At 43.1% G+C, this 13,478-nt stretch overlaps 1 protein-coding gene across 2 annotated transcripts in view; it reads left to right on the top strand.

Annotated features, from left to right (window-relative positions):
* Nucleotides 1–1,159: 1,159 nt before the first annotated feature.
* LOC123995702 (MAM domain-containing glycosylphosphatidylinositol anchor protein 2-like) overlaps nt 1,160–13,478 on the top strand; it is a 423,303-nt gene continuing 410,984 nt past the window's right edge. For both annotated transcript variants that reach the window (XM_046299372.1, XM_046299371.1), the window contains exon 1: nt 1,160–2,201. In XM_046299372.1, coding sequence (XP_046155328.1) covers nt 2,129–2,201 — 73 coding nt within the window. In that variant the 5' untranslated portion in view covers nt 1,160–2,128. The remainder of the gene's footprint in view (nt 2,202–13,478) is intronic.

Genomic DNA, 13,478 nt, shown 5'->3' with positions numbered 1-13,478 from the left:
TCAGCATACTGACCCAAAATGATAGATATCACCTAATAGCAGCACATCATTATGGCATCAGTTGTTAGAATACATGTATTCATAGTAGACTCTGATTAGCATAATGTTATGCCACATTCGTCTTCTTTATAATTGGCCTATCCCTTTGGAGTGTCGGTATAGTCAGATGACAGGTTTAGTTTAAAAAGAAAAACAAAACATAGCCAAGGTCTGGGAACAAACTTTTATAGAAAGCTTCTTCATGCTCCATCATCCTAAAGAAGTGTGTGTGTGTATGTGTGTGTGTGTGAGAGAGAGAGAGAGAGAGAGAGAGAGAGAGAGAGAGAGAGAGAGAGAGAGAGAGAGAGAGAGAGAGAGAGAGAGAGAGAGAGAGAGAGAGAGAGAGAGAGAGAGCATTCACATCTCCGGCAGAATTAGACATTCATCCACGTTCTGGTAACATGGGATAGGGTTAAAACATGAACGTGTGTGAGAGAGAGAGGAAGAGAGAGTGAGAGAGAAAGCGTGAAAACGTGCGTGAGTGCGCATTAAGGTGTTTTGGGGCAGTGGTCCTCTCCTCCTGCCTCTTTGCATCAGAAAAGTAGGGTGATGTAGCATGAATAGTTCTCGTTTGAGACCCCTGTAGACCCATGAGAATTCTGTAAGTTACATCAGTAGCCCTTTTGTACTGCCAATCATCTAATGTAGGCTACAATCAAAGCAATAGCTTTCACTATAGAAAAGGGAATAGACATGTTGGAATATGACTGGTCATCTCGATGTTTTTGCTGTTGATTGCAGTGGTCAGTTATCTCTACTGAATCCCAATGAGTCTCTCTCTTTCTCTCTCTCTCAATTCAATTCAATTCAAGGGGCTTTATTGGCATGGGAAACATGTGTTAACATTGCCAAGGCAAGTCTCTCTCTCTCTCTCTCTCTCTCTCTCTCTCTCTCTCTCTCTCTCTCTCTCTCTCTCTCTCTCTCTCTCTCTCTCTCTCTCTCTCTCTCTCTCTCTCTCTCTCTCTCTCTCTCGCTCGCTCTCTCGCTCGCTCTCTCTCAGCTGCGCTCACACACACGCATCGCCCGACGCTGCGCGTAGGCTTCCATACAGATGAGGGCTGGAAGTCACGCACTCCTTGACGTAGCGAGAGACCGGTTGCAGTGCCGCTCGTCTCTGTAGCAGCGCAGCACGTATTGCGCAACGTGACTAACACCCAGGTCGCCCCGTAGCCGCCAATCCAGCCGGTAAAACACCGTTATCCTACAAAGTGGGATTGGAAAGTGAGCCGAAGAGAAGCTCTTCATTTTATTCTACACCAGAATCATCACAGGAATCGGGTGCACGCGCCACACTCCCTATACCGGACTCACCCACCTCTACATCCCCACAGAGATGACTCGCGCCCGGTGTCGGAAGTCGTGATGTAGCCGTTAGTGAGCGAGCGCACCAGCTAGCCCCTGAAGCAACATCGCGGTTCAAGAACTCAACGGCTTGTAGCAGCAGGCAACCGTTTTTTCCCCGAGCATCAAATTGCAATAGAGTCTCGCTAGGATGCAAATGGCAGCGCTTTTAACACATGACAGTTCATGTATTCTATCTAAACAAGACATGCCAACCACTGGAACCGCTGAGGAGCCATGTCCCTGGATATCATCTCAACCATTCTGCAGCCAGGAGCATCAGTGTGACTACTCAGTGAGGAGCTACGAGGGTAAGCACCAACGTGACGGACGGGACTGAATAGACATCATTATTGGGTCCCACCTACCTGAAGCAGCCTATTCGATCCACTGTCATCACTGACTGTCTTTGGGCTAGGGCGGTAGTCTTCTGCTCTGCACCGTCTCTCTTCCCTGGCTCTCTGTTTGCTACAGAACCGCCAAGACATCCACTGGCTCAGTATACAAGCAGTACACCACTTTTCGTCAGCACTTGATTTATTGTGACAGTGTACTGAGGTGAAAACGCGCCTTTTAGCTTTTGGCGTTCATAAATTACCGTTGCAACGCATTCAGAACATTGGAGGATTGGAGCGGCAGCGGTGTTCTATCTATACACGCGAGTTTCATCGCTTCTCCAACCTCTTTCGTCAACCCGGAAAGGACTTCTTGGCTTTGAGAGCTGGATATGTTGAGATTAACGTAAAGGATGGATCTAATAATATCTGTTTTGGGGATCCTGACGCTGTTACTGGAGGGCATCAGTTGCCAAGGAGTGTACGGTAAGTGTGCCTCTTCCTCCAACAGGTTGCAAGGAATGTGACCTTGTTAGATTTGCGCCCATAATTGCAACTTTAATGGGGGTTGGGCCACAAAAAAATCAGAACTCATCTTGGGGGGCTGCAGTGGTTCATGGGTCTGTAGTTCTACAGCCAATTTTCTGCAATTCTACACATTTTGCCATAGCATGGAGACATGATATCGAATTATCAATTAGACCCCGGTTGGTAGTTTAATCATGCTTAATACATGTTTCCATAACAATGCTTTTGTTTTGAGCCCCAGACTCAAAAAGTGTGTGTGTGTGTGTGGGGGGGGGGGGGGGGGGGGGGGGAGTTGATAAGCAGGCCTACAAAAAGGGGGGAGTTGATAAGCAGGCCTACAAAAAGGGGGGGTCACGGGCTGCATTCTAGCCACCAGTGCATTCAGATATAAACATAGTGTTGCACAAGGAGTTTAAATGTATTTTTTTAACCAGGCAAGTCAGTTAAGAACAAATTCTTACTTTCAATGACAGCCTAGGAACAGTGGGTTAACTGCCTTGTTCAGGAGCAGAACAACAGATTTTTCCCTCGTCAGCTCAGGGATTTGATCTTGCAACCTTGCAGTTACTATTCCAACACTCTAACCACTAGGCTACCTGCCAAAGGAATGACTTCTAGAAGAGAGAGCCACGAGCTGTCTATCAACCACTGGTTAGTGACCTGCACCAGGTTATTGAACAGCAAATATATCACAAACTGTCAAATACCCATAAACTCCATCACAAATGATTTCTGGTATTCTAATATACTGTAGCTAAAGGATTATCACAGTCGATTGGTTTCCTTTGTTGTTGGTGACGATATGATATGTAGATGTTGATGCATCTTGAGGGCTTCTATGTACTGCCAAAATAAAGGAGCCTCCAGAACAGCTTCAAAACATCTTGGCATAGATTCTACAAGTGTCTGAAACTCTGTTGGCAGGATGCGAACATTCCTCCAAAATAAATAGCCCAAATAATGGGCAACTTGGCCTTTTAATACATGACCCTAAGTATGATGGGATGTTAATTGCTTAATTAACTGAGGAACCACACCTGTGTGGATGCACCAGCTTTGTATCCCTCATTTACTCAAGATTTTCCTTTATTTTGGCAGTTACCTGTATCTTACCCATGTGTATAATGTGTTATGTTTCTAGATTCAGACAATGTCGCCGTCACAATGGATCGCATTGAGCGTCTCTTAACTGTCAAGATCACTTTTATGTATATAAATTTGGTATTCACCAACATGAATGCTATTTAAATAATGTACTGTATAAGCATATCACACACACACACACACACACACACACACACACACACACACACACACACACACACACACACACACACACACACACACACACACACACACACACACACACACACACACACACACACACACACACACACACACACACACACAGAGAGGAGTGTTCAACCAGTGGCACTGATGCTGCCTGGGCTGAAAAGACATGTGTGTTGACAGCAGAGGTGCACTCCCTGTTCTATGGTAATAATATGAATCATATGAGTGAGTGAAGCCACCTCACCCCCGAGCAGAGCTGGATACTTGGGGGCAGACACCACTGACCTGCAGCTGTTGCTACCAGTGGCAGTGACCTGAGAGAATATTGTAGACCAGAGTGAAAGCCCTGGTCATACTGGGGGTTTAAGACTGTTTGATGGATATTGGTGGTAAGCAGGCCTGCTGTGTACTAGTAGCATTATCCAGATTAGAGGTTCAGTCAGACTGAAAGTGAAAACAGGTCTTAAGAAATGTTTGCAAATGTATTAAAAATAAAAAACAGAAACACCTTATTTACATAAGTATTCACACCCTTTGCTATGAGACTCGAAACTGAGCTCAGGTGCATGCTGTTTCCATTGATCATCCTTGAGATGTTTCACAACTTGATTGGAGTCCACCTGTGGTAAATTCAGTTGATTGGACATGATTTGGAAAGGCACACACCTTTCTATATAAAGTCCCACAGTTGACAGAGCATGTCAGAGCAAAAACCAAGCCATGACGTCGAAGGAATTGTCCGTAGAGCTCCAAGACAGAATTGTGTCGAGGCACAGATCTGGGAAAGGGTACCAAAAAATGTGTGCAGCATTGAAGGTCCCCAACATTTCTAAATGGAAGAAGTTTGGAATCACCAAGACTCTTCCTAGAGCTGGCCGGTCGGTCAAACTCGGCAATTGGGGGAGAAGAGCCTTGGTCAGGGAGGTGACCAAGAACCCAATGGTCACTTTGACAGAGCTCCTCTGTGGAGAAGGGAGCATCTTCCAGAAGGACAACCATCTCTGCAGCACTCCACCAATCAGGCCTTTATGGTAGACTGGCTAGATAGAAGCTACTCCTCAGTAAAAGGCACACAATGACATCCTGCTTTGAGTTTGCCAAAAGGCACATAAAGGACTCTCAGACCATAAGAAACAAGATTTTCTGGTCTGATGAAAACAAGATTGAACTCTTTGGACTGAATGCCAAGCGTCACGTCTGGAGGAAACCTGGCACCGTCCCTACGGTGAAGCATAGTGATGGCAATATCATGCTGTGTGGATGTTTTTCAGCGGCAGGGACTAGGAGACTAGTTAGGATCGAGGGAAAGATGCAAAATACAGAGAGATCATTGATGAAAACCTGCTCAAGAGCACTCAGGACCTCAGACTGGGGCAAAGGTTAACCTTCCAATAGGACAACAACCCTAAGCACACAGCCAAGACAACGCAGGACTGTCTTTGTGACAAGTCTCTGAATGTCCTTCTTGAGTGGCCCAGCCAGAGCCCGGACTTGAACCCGATCGAACATGTCTGGAGAGAGCTGAAAATTGCTGTGCAGTGAAGCTCCCCATTCAACCAGACAGAGCTTGAGAGATTGGGAGAAATTCCCGAATTACAGGTGTGCCAAACTTGTAGCGTCATACCCAAGAAGACTCGAGGCTGTAATCGCTGCCAAATGTGCTTCAACAAGGTACTGAGTAAAGGGTCTGAATACTTATTTAAATGTAGTATATACAATTGAAGTTGAAAGTTTACATACACTTAGGTTGGAGTCATTAAAACTCATTTTTCAACCACTTCACAAAATTCTTGTTAACAAACTATAGTTTTGGCAAGTCGGCTAGGCCATCTACTTTGTGCATGACACAAGTAATATTTCCAACAATTGTTTACAGACAGATTATTTCACTTATTATTCACTGTATCACAATACCAGTGGGTCAGAAGTTTACATACATTAAGTTGACTTTGCCTTTAAACAGCTTGGAAAATTCCAGAAAATGATGTCATGGTTTTAGAAGCATCTCTGATAGGCTAATTTACATAATTGGAGGTGTACCTGTGGATGTATTTCAAGGCCTACCTTCAAACTCAGTGCCTCTTTGCTTGACATCATGGGAAAATCAAAAGAAATCAGCCAAGACCTAAAAAAAAAAAATTGTAGACCTCCACAAGTCTGGTTCATCCTTGGGATAATTTTCCAAATGCCTGAAGGTACCACATTCATCTGTACAAACAGTACGCAAGTATAAACTCCAATGGACCACGCAGCCGTCATACCACTCAGGAAGGAGACGCGGTCGGTCTCCTAGAGATGAACGTACTTTGGTGCGAAAAGTGCAAAGCAATCCCAGAACAACAGCAAAGGAACTTGTGAAGATGCTAGAGGAAACAGGTACCAAAGTATCTATATCCACAGTAAAATGAGTCCTATATCAACATAACCTGAAAGGCTGCTCAGCAAGGAAGAAGCCACTGCTCCTAAACCACCATATAAAAGCCAGGCTACGGTTTGCAACTGCACATGGGGAAAAATATTGTACTTTTTGTAGAAATGTCCTCTGGTCTGATGAAACAAAAATAGAACTGTTTGGCCATAAATACCATCGTTTTGTTTGGAGGAAAAAGACATCAGTCAGGAAGTTAAAGCTTGGTTGCAAGTGGATCTTCCAAATGGACAACAACCCCAAGCATACTTCCAAAGTTGTGGCAAAATGGACAACAAAGTCAAGGTATTGGAGTGGCTCTCACAAAGCCCTGACCTCAATCCTATAGAACATTTGTGGGCAGAACTGAAAAAGTGTGTGCAGGCAAGGAAGCCTATAAACCTGACTCAGTTACACCAGTTCTGTCAGGAGGAATGGGCCAAAATACACCCAGCTTATTGTGGGAAGCTTGTGGAAGGGTACCCAAAACGTTTGACACAAGTTAACCAATTTAAAGGCAATGATACCAAAAACGAATTGAGTGTATGTAAACTTCTAACCCACTGGGAATGTGATGAAAAAAAAGCTGAAATAAATTATTCTCTCTACTATTATTCTGACATTTCACATTCTTATAAAAAAGTGGTGATCCTAACTGACCTAAGAGATTGAATTTTTACTTGGATTAAATGTCAGGAATTGTGAAGAACTGAGTTTAAATGTAGTTGGCTAAGGTATTTTTAAATGTGTAAACATTTCTACAAACCTGTTTTCGCTTTGTCATTATGGGGTATTGTCTGTAGATTGATGAGAAAAAAACAAAGCAATTGTCACGACTTCTCCGGAAGTCGTTGCCTCTCCTTGTTCGAGCGGTGCTCGGCGTTCGACGTCACCGGTCTTCTAGCCATCATTGATCCTTTTTTCATTTTCCATTGGTTTTGTCTTGTCTTCCCACACACCTGTTTTCAATCCCATTCATTACCTGTTTTGTATTTAACCCTCTGTTTCCCCTCATGTCTTTGTCAGAGATTGATTTGTTTGTCAGTGTAGTGTGATTGTTTGTATAGGTGCGCGTCGGGTCTTCGTACCCATGTTTTGTTTGTTTGTACATTTATTGTTATGGAGCATACTCGTGGAACTTTATTAAAAGACTCCATATTTACACTCCATTTGACTCTCCTGCGCCTGACTTCCCTGCCACCTATTACACCTATGCATGACAGCAATTTAATCCCTATTAGAATAAGGCTGTAGAAAAAGTCAAGGGGTCTGAATACTTTCCAAATGCTCTGTATAAATCAAATCAAGTTGTATTTGTCACATACGCCGAATACTTACAAGCCCTTTTAACCAACAATGCAGTTCAAGAAAAAGAGTTAAGAAAATATTTACTAAATATACTAAAAAAAAAAAAAAAATCAAGAGTAACAGAAGAAAATTACATACCAATAACGAGGCTATATACAGTGGGGTACCGGTACCGAGTCAATGTGCTGAGGTACAGGTTAGTCAAATTAATTTGTTTATGTAGGCTGGGGTAAACTGACTATGTATAGATAATAAACCCCGAGTAGCAACATTTTTTGGACCTTCCTCTGACACCCCCCTAGTATATAGGTCCTGGATGGCAGGAAGCTTGGCCCTAGTGATGTACTGGGCCATATGCACTACCCTCTGTACCGCGTTAGGGTCAGATGATGAGCAGTTGCCATACCAGGCGGTGATGCAACCGGTCAGGATGTTCTCGATGGTGCAGCTGCAGAACTATTTGAGGATCGGGGGATCCATGCCAAATCTTTTCAGTCTCATGAGTGGGAAAATGTGTTGTCTTTGGTGATGTGGACACCAAGAATCTTGAAACTCTCGACCCGCTCCACTACAGCACTGTTAATGTTAATGGGGGCCTGTTCGGCCATCCTTTTCCTGTAGTCCACAATCAACTCTTTTGTCTTGCTCACATTGAGGGAGAGGTTGTTGTCCTGGCACCACACTGCCAGTTCTCTGACCTCCTCCCTATAGGCTGTCTCACCGTTGTCGATGATCAGGCCTACCACTTGTGTCGTCAGCAAACTTAATGATGGTGTTGGAGTCGTGCTTGGCCACACAACCATTGGTGAACAGGGATTACAGGAGGGGTCTAAGCATGCACCACTGAGGGGCGTGGCAGATGTGTTGTTGCCTACCCTTACCACCTGGGGATGGCACGTCAGGAAGTCCAGCATCCAGTTGCAGTGGGAGGTGTTTAGTCCCAGGGTCCTAAGCTTAGTGATGAGCTTTGTGGGCAGTATGGTGTTGAACATTGAGCTGTAGTCAATGAACATCATTTTCACAAAGGTGTTCCTATTGTCCAGGTGGGAAAGGGCAGTGTGGAGTGCGATTGAGATTGAGTCATCTGTGAATCTATTTGGGCGGTATGTGAATTGGAGTGGGTCTAGGGTTTACAGCATGATAATGTTGATGTGAGCCATGACCATCCTTTCAACGCACTTCATGGCTACCGACACGAATGGTAATCATTTAGGCAGGTTACCTTCACTTTCTTGGGCACAGGGACTATGGTGGCCTGTTTGAAACATGTAGGTATTACAGAATCGGTCAGGGAGAGGTTGAAAATGTCAGTGAAAACACATGCCTGTTGGTCCATGCATGCGTTGAGTATACATCCTGGTTATCCGTCTGGCCCCGCAGCTTTGTGATTGTTGACCTGTTTAAAGGTCTTGCTCACATCAGCTAAGGAGAGCGTGATCACATAGTCGTCCAGAACAGCTGGTGCTCTCATGCATGATTCAGTGTTGCTTGCCTCAAAGTGAGCATAAAAGGCATTTACCTTGTCTGGTAGGCTCGCATCACTGGGCAGCTCTTGGCTGTGTTTCCCTTTATAGTCCGTAATAGTTTGCAAGCCCTGCCACGTCCGACGAGCGTCAGAGCCGGTGTAGTAGGATTCAATCTTAGTCCTGGATTGAAGCTTTGCCTGTTTGATGGTTCGTCTGAGGGCATAGTGGAATTTGTTATTAGCATCCAGATTAGTGTCCTACTCCTTGAAAGCGGCAGCACTAGCCTTTAGCTCGGTGCGGATGTTGTCTGTAATCCATGGCAGCTGGTTGGGATATGTACGTACAGTCACTGTGGGACGACGTCGCCGATGCACTTATTGACAAAGGTGATATACTCCTCAATGCCATTGGAGGAATCCCATAACATATTCCATTCTGTGCTAGTAAAACAGTCCTGTAGTGTAGCATCTGCGTCATCTGACCACTTCCTTATTGAGCTCGTCACTGGTACTTCCTGCTTTAATTTCTGCTTGTAAGAAAGGAATCAGGCGAATAGAATTATGTTCAGATTAGCCAAATAGAGGGCGAGGGAGATCTTTGTATGCGTCTCTGTGTGTGGAGTAAAGGTAATGTAAGTGTTTTTCCTCTGGTTGCACATGTGACATGCTGGTAAAAATGAGGTAAAAAGGATTTAAATTTGCCTGCATTAATGTTCCCGGCCACTTGGAGCGCCGCTTTTTGTTTGCTTATAGCCTTATACAGCTTGTTGACTGCGGTTTTAGTGCCAGCATCGGTTTAGGGTGGTAAATAGAATATTATAGATAAGCTACGAATATTATAGATAAGAGCTCTCTTTGTAGATAGTTTGGTCTGCAGCTTATCATGAGGTATTCTACCTCAGGCAGGCAATACTTCAAGACTTCTTTAATATTAGACATCACGCACCAACAGTTATTGACAAATAGACACACACCCGCATCTTACCAGACGTACAGTAGCTGCTCTGTCCTGCCGATGCATGGAAAACCCAGCCAGCTCTATATTATCCGTGTCGTCGTTTAGCCACGACTCTGTAAAACATATGATATTACTGTCCCGTTGGTCAGATAGTTTTAATCGTAAATTGTCCAGTTTATTTTCCAATAATTGCACTTTGGCCTATTATACGGAGGGTAGTGTTCGCTTGCCTACTCACCGGCAAATTCTCACAAGACACCCTGCCCTCCTCCCCCTTTTTCTCTGTCTTTTCTTCACGCGGATGACGGGGATTTGGGCCTGGTCTCGAGAGCGCAGTATATCCATCCTGTTGTACTCATTCATCAAGTTCGAGGTGAGTACTCGCTGTTCTGATGTCCAGAAGCTATTTTCAGTCATAAGAGATGGTAGCAGTAACATTATGTACAAAATGATTTACAAACGATGAGAAATACAAACAAAATAGCACAGTTGCTTGAGAAGCCCTTATAACAGGAGCCATCCCCTCCGGCGCCATTATGTTATATACCTTATCACTGTGTATCATACACTCAATGTGACTGGTGCTGTATGATACTATTTTACGTTGCTACTGCCGTTGACCAATGAGGAAGCTCCTGTCAGACTATAGGGGGTCAAGTAGAGACTACCCTCATCGGGAGGTAGAAACCGGATGCATCCCGTTTTCAAGGGAAATGGACAGAGAGCCGTTAACGTTAACAAGACAAAACTCCATCTTAACTCCTCCTCCACATTTACTGGATTGGTTGAACAGTGCAGAAGACAGTTTTTCTTTTCTCGTCAGGGCCAGAAAGAAAGACACGCCAGTCAGTAGTTCATTTAATCTGATTGTCTGAAGGTTCCATGATTTTCTCCACACAGGGCATCTGAACACACAAAATACATTTTGATCATTTACATAAACATGTGAGTGTTTTATTTAACTTTTGTACACCTGTGGTGTTCCCGGTCATGACCGGTCATTAGAAATTAGTAGGTGAGTCTACAATAAGTGTATAAAATTGAGTTCAGGCACATGGCCATTCATCAGATGGACACACTTCTTCTCCCAGACCCCCACATGCATGAACACACACACACACACACACACACACACACACACACACACACACACACACACACACACACACACACACACACACACACACACACACACACACACACACACACACACACACACACACACACACACACACACACACACACACACACACACACACACACACACACACCTCACTCCCCACGAGAACCTTTCCCCAATAAAATCTTTTCCCCATGGGAACTCACAAACAATCACAACATTGTTTCAATAATATATAGAACATATCTCGCAGCTCTGGTATATAAAGCTTTTTTGAGGCCTTGCTCACAATTCATTCTGTGGCAGCGCAATGACCAAACGATATAGTGTATGTGAGGCTCTTGATCACTTCTTTGATCATGACACTGGTGAGGAGGAGAGAGTCCTTGTTAATTAAACTTTGACACAAAGTAGTCTGATAAATAGTACAATATGTTTCATCTGAGTATTTGTTATAATCCAAATAATCCATACATTGTGTTTTTTGTAGTTGTCAAAAACAAGTTGTATGAGCTCAGGTCAATGAGGCCTACAGGCCATAAATAGCCAATAGCAGTTCACAACTTGTAATGTTCACAAGACCTTAAGTTGATAAAAAGATCTTAACACAACGTTAGGTGATAATATATGTATTATTATGGATTTAACATGAAACAAACACACAATTAACATGAAACAAACACAACGGGAGGGTTAAATTGGGCTATGACATGGTATGGTGTGAAAGAATCCCACACACTGACACAAGAGATTGGCCTCTTTTGTTGTCACATTTGCACATGTTTTTACCATATATTACAGCATAAAAGCGTATTCAAGACCTATTCACTATTCAAGACCTTTATAACACTGTCAATTTACCATCAGGATATTCTAAAGCCAATTACCTAATCCAAGATATACACAAGCTCTCTCTCTCTTACCATCAGAATGAATCAAACGCATGCCATAGCAAAGCTATTAACTCATAGGCCTTATAGCATTCTGCCATGATGTGAGCATGCTCTCCATAACCATGTAAATCAACAGGCAGATCCTCACTCATTAAATAAATAATGTCCCATAATGCTTGTTATGGAGCACAGGGAGACTTCCTCCACGAAACTGCAAGCCTGCCAATTGACATCAACACTGAACAGTAGCCCTCGGTTGAAGAGAGAGAGAGAGAGAGAGAGAGAGAGAGAGAGAGAGAGAGAGAGAGAGAGAGAGAGAGAGAGAGAGAGAGAGAGAGAGAGAGAGAGAGAGAGAGAGAGAGAAGCCTTGATGAATTTGTTTGTGCTCTTGTCTCTTTCGGTAAAGACAGAACAGAGGGAATGAAAAGGGGTGATGACCAACCCGATTCCCCAGGGCAGAGCGGATGGGCTCATATATAGTATCCCCCATTGGGTAATGAGCTATCACATGCCAACAATAGAGAGAGAGAAACAAACAGTTGAAGTCAAAAGTTTACATACACTTAGGTTGGAGTCATTAAAACTTGTTTTTCAACCACTCCTCACAATTCTTGAAAAAAACTATAGTTTTGGCAAGTTGGTTAGGATATATACTTTGTCTATGACACAAGTCATTTTTCCAAAGAGTGTTTGCAGACTGATTATTTCACTTATTCCAGTGGGTCAGAAGTGTACATACACTAAGTTGACTGTACCTTTAAACAGCTTGGAAAATTCCTGAAAACGATGTCATGGTTTTAGAAGCGTCTGATAGGCTAATTGATCATTTGAGTCAATTGGAGGTGAACCTGTGGATGTATTTCAAGGCCTACCTTCAAACTCAGTGCCTCTTTGATTGACATCATGGGAAAATCTAAAGAAATCAACCAAGACCTCCACAAGTTAGGTTCATCCATGGGAGCAATTTTCAAACACCTGAAGGTACCACATCTTTCCAAACAATAGTGCACATGTATAAACACCATGGGACCACACAGCCGTCATACCACTTAGGAAGGAGATGCATTCTGTCTCCTAGAGATGAACGTACTTTGGTGCAAAAAGTGCAAATCAATCCCAGAACAACAGCAAAGGACCTTGTGAAGATACTGGAGGAAACAGGTGTTAAAGTATCGATATCCACGGTAAAACGAGTCCTATATTGACATAACCTGAAAAGATCTTACTTTTTGGAGAAATGTCCTCTGATCTGATGAAAAATTCACCCAATTTATTGCGGGAAGCTTGTGGAAGGCTACCCAAAATGTTTGACTCAAGTTAAACAATTTAAAGATAAATACTAATTGAGTGTAAAGGTCGACCGATTATGATTTTCCAATGCTGATACCGATACCGATTATTGGAGGACCAAAAAAATGCAGATACCGATTAATCGGCCAATTTTTATTGATTTATTTGTAATAATGACAATTACAACAATACTGAAGGAACACTTATTTGAACTTAATATAATACATCAATAAAATCAATTTAGCCTCAAGTAAATATTGAAACATGTTCAATAATGCAAAAACAAAGTGTTGGAGAAGAAAGTAAAAGTGCAATATGTGCTATGTAAGAAAGCCTACGTTTCAGTTCCTTGCTCAGAACATGAGAACATATGAAAGCTGATGGTTCCTTTTAACATGAGTCTTCAATATTCCCAGGTAAGAAGTTTTAGGTTGTAGTTCTTATAGGAATTGTAGGACTATTTCCCTCTATCCCATTTGTATTTCATTAACCTTTGACTAT

This window comes from Oncorhynchus gorbuscha, linkage group LG14, assembly GCF_021184085.1.
Source record: "Oncorhynchus gorbuscha isolate QuinsamMale2020 ecotype Even-year linkage group LG14, OgorEven_v1.0, whole genome shotgun sequence".
NCBI lineage: Eukaryota > Metazoa > Chordata > Actinopteri > Salmoniformes > Salmonidae > Oncorhynchus > Oncorhynchus gorbuscha.
This window is presented reverse-complemented; position numbering and strand designations above follow the sequence as displayed.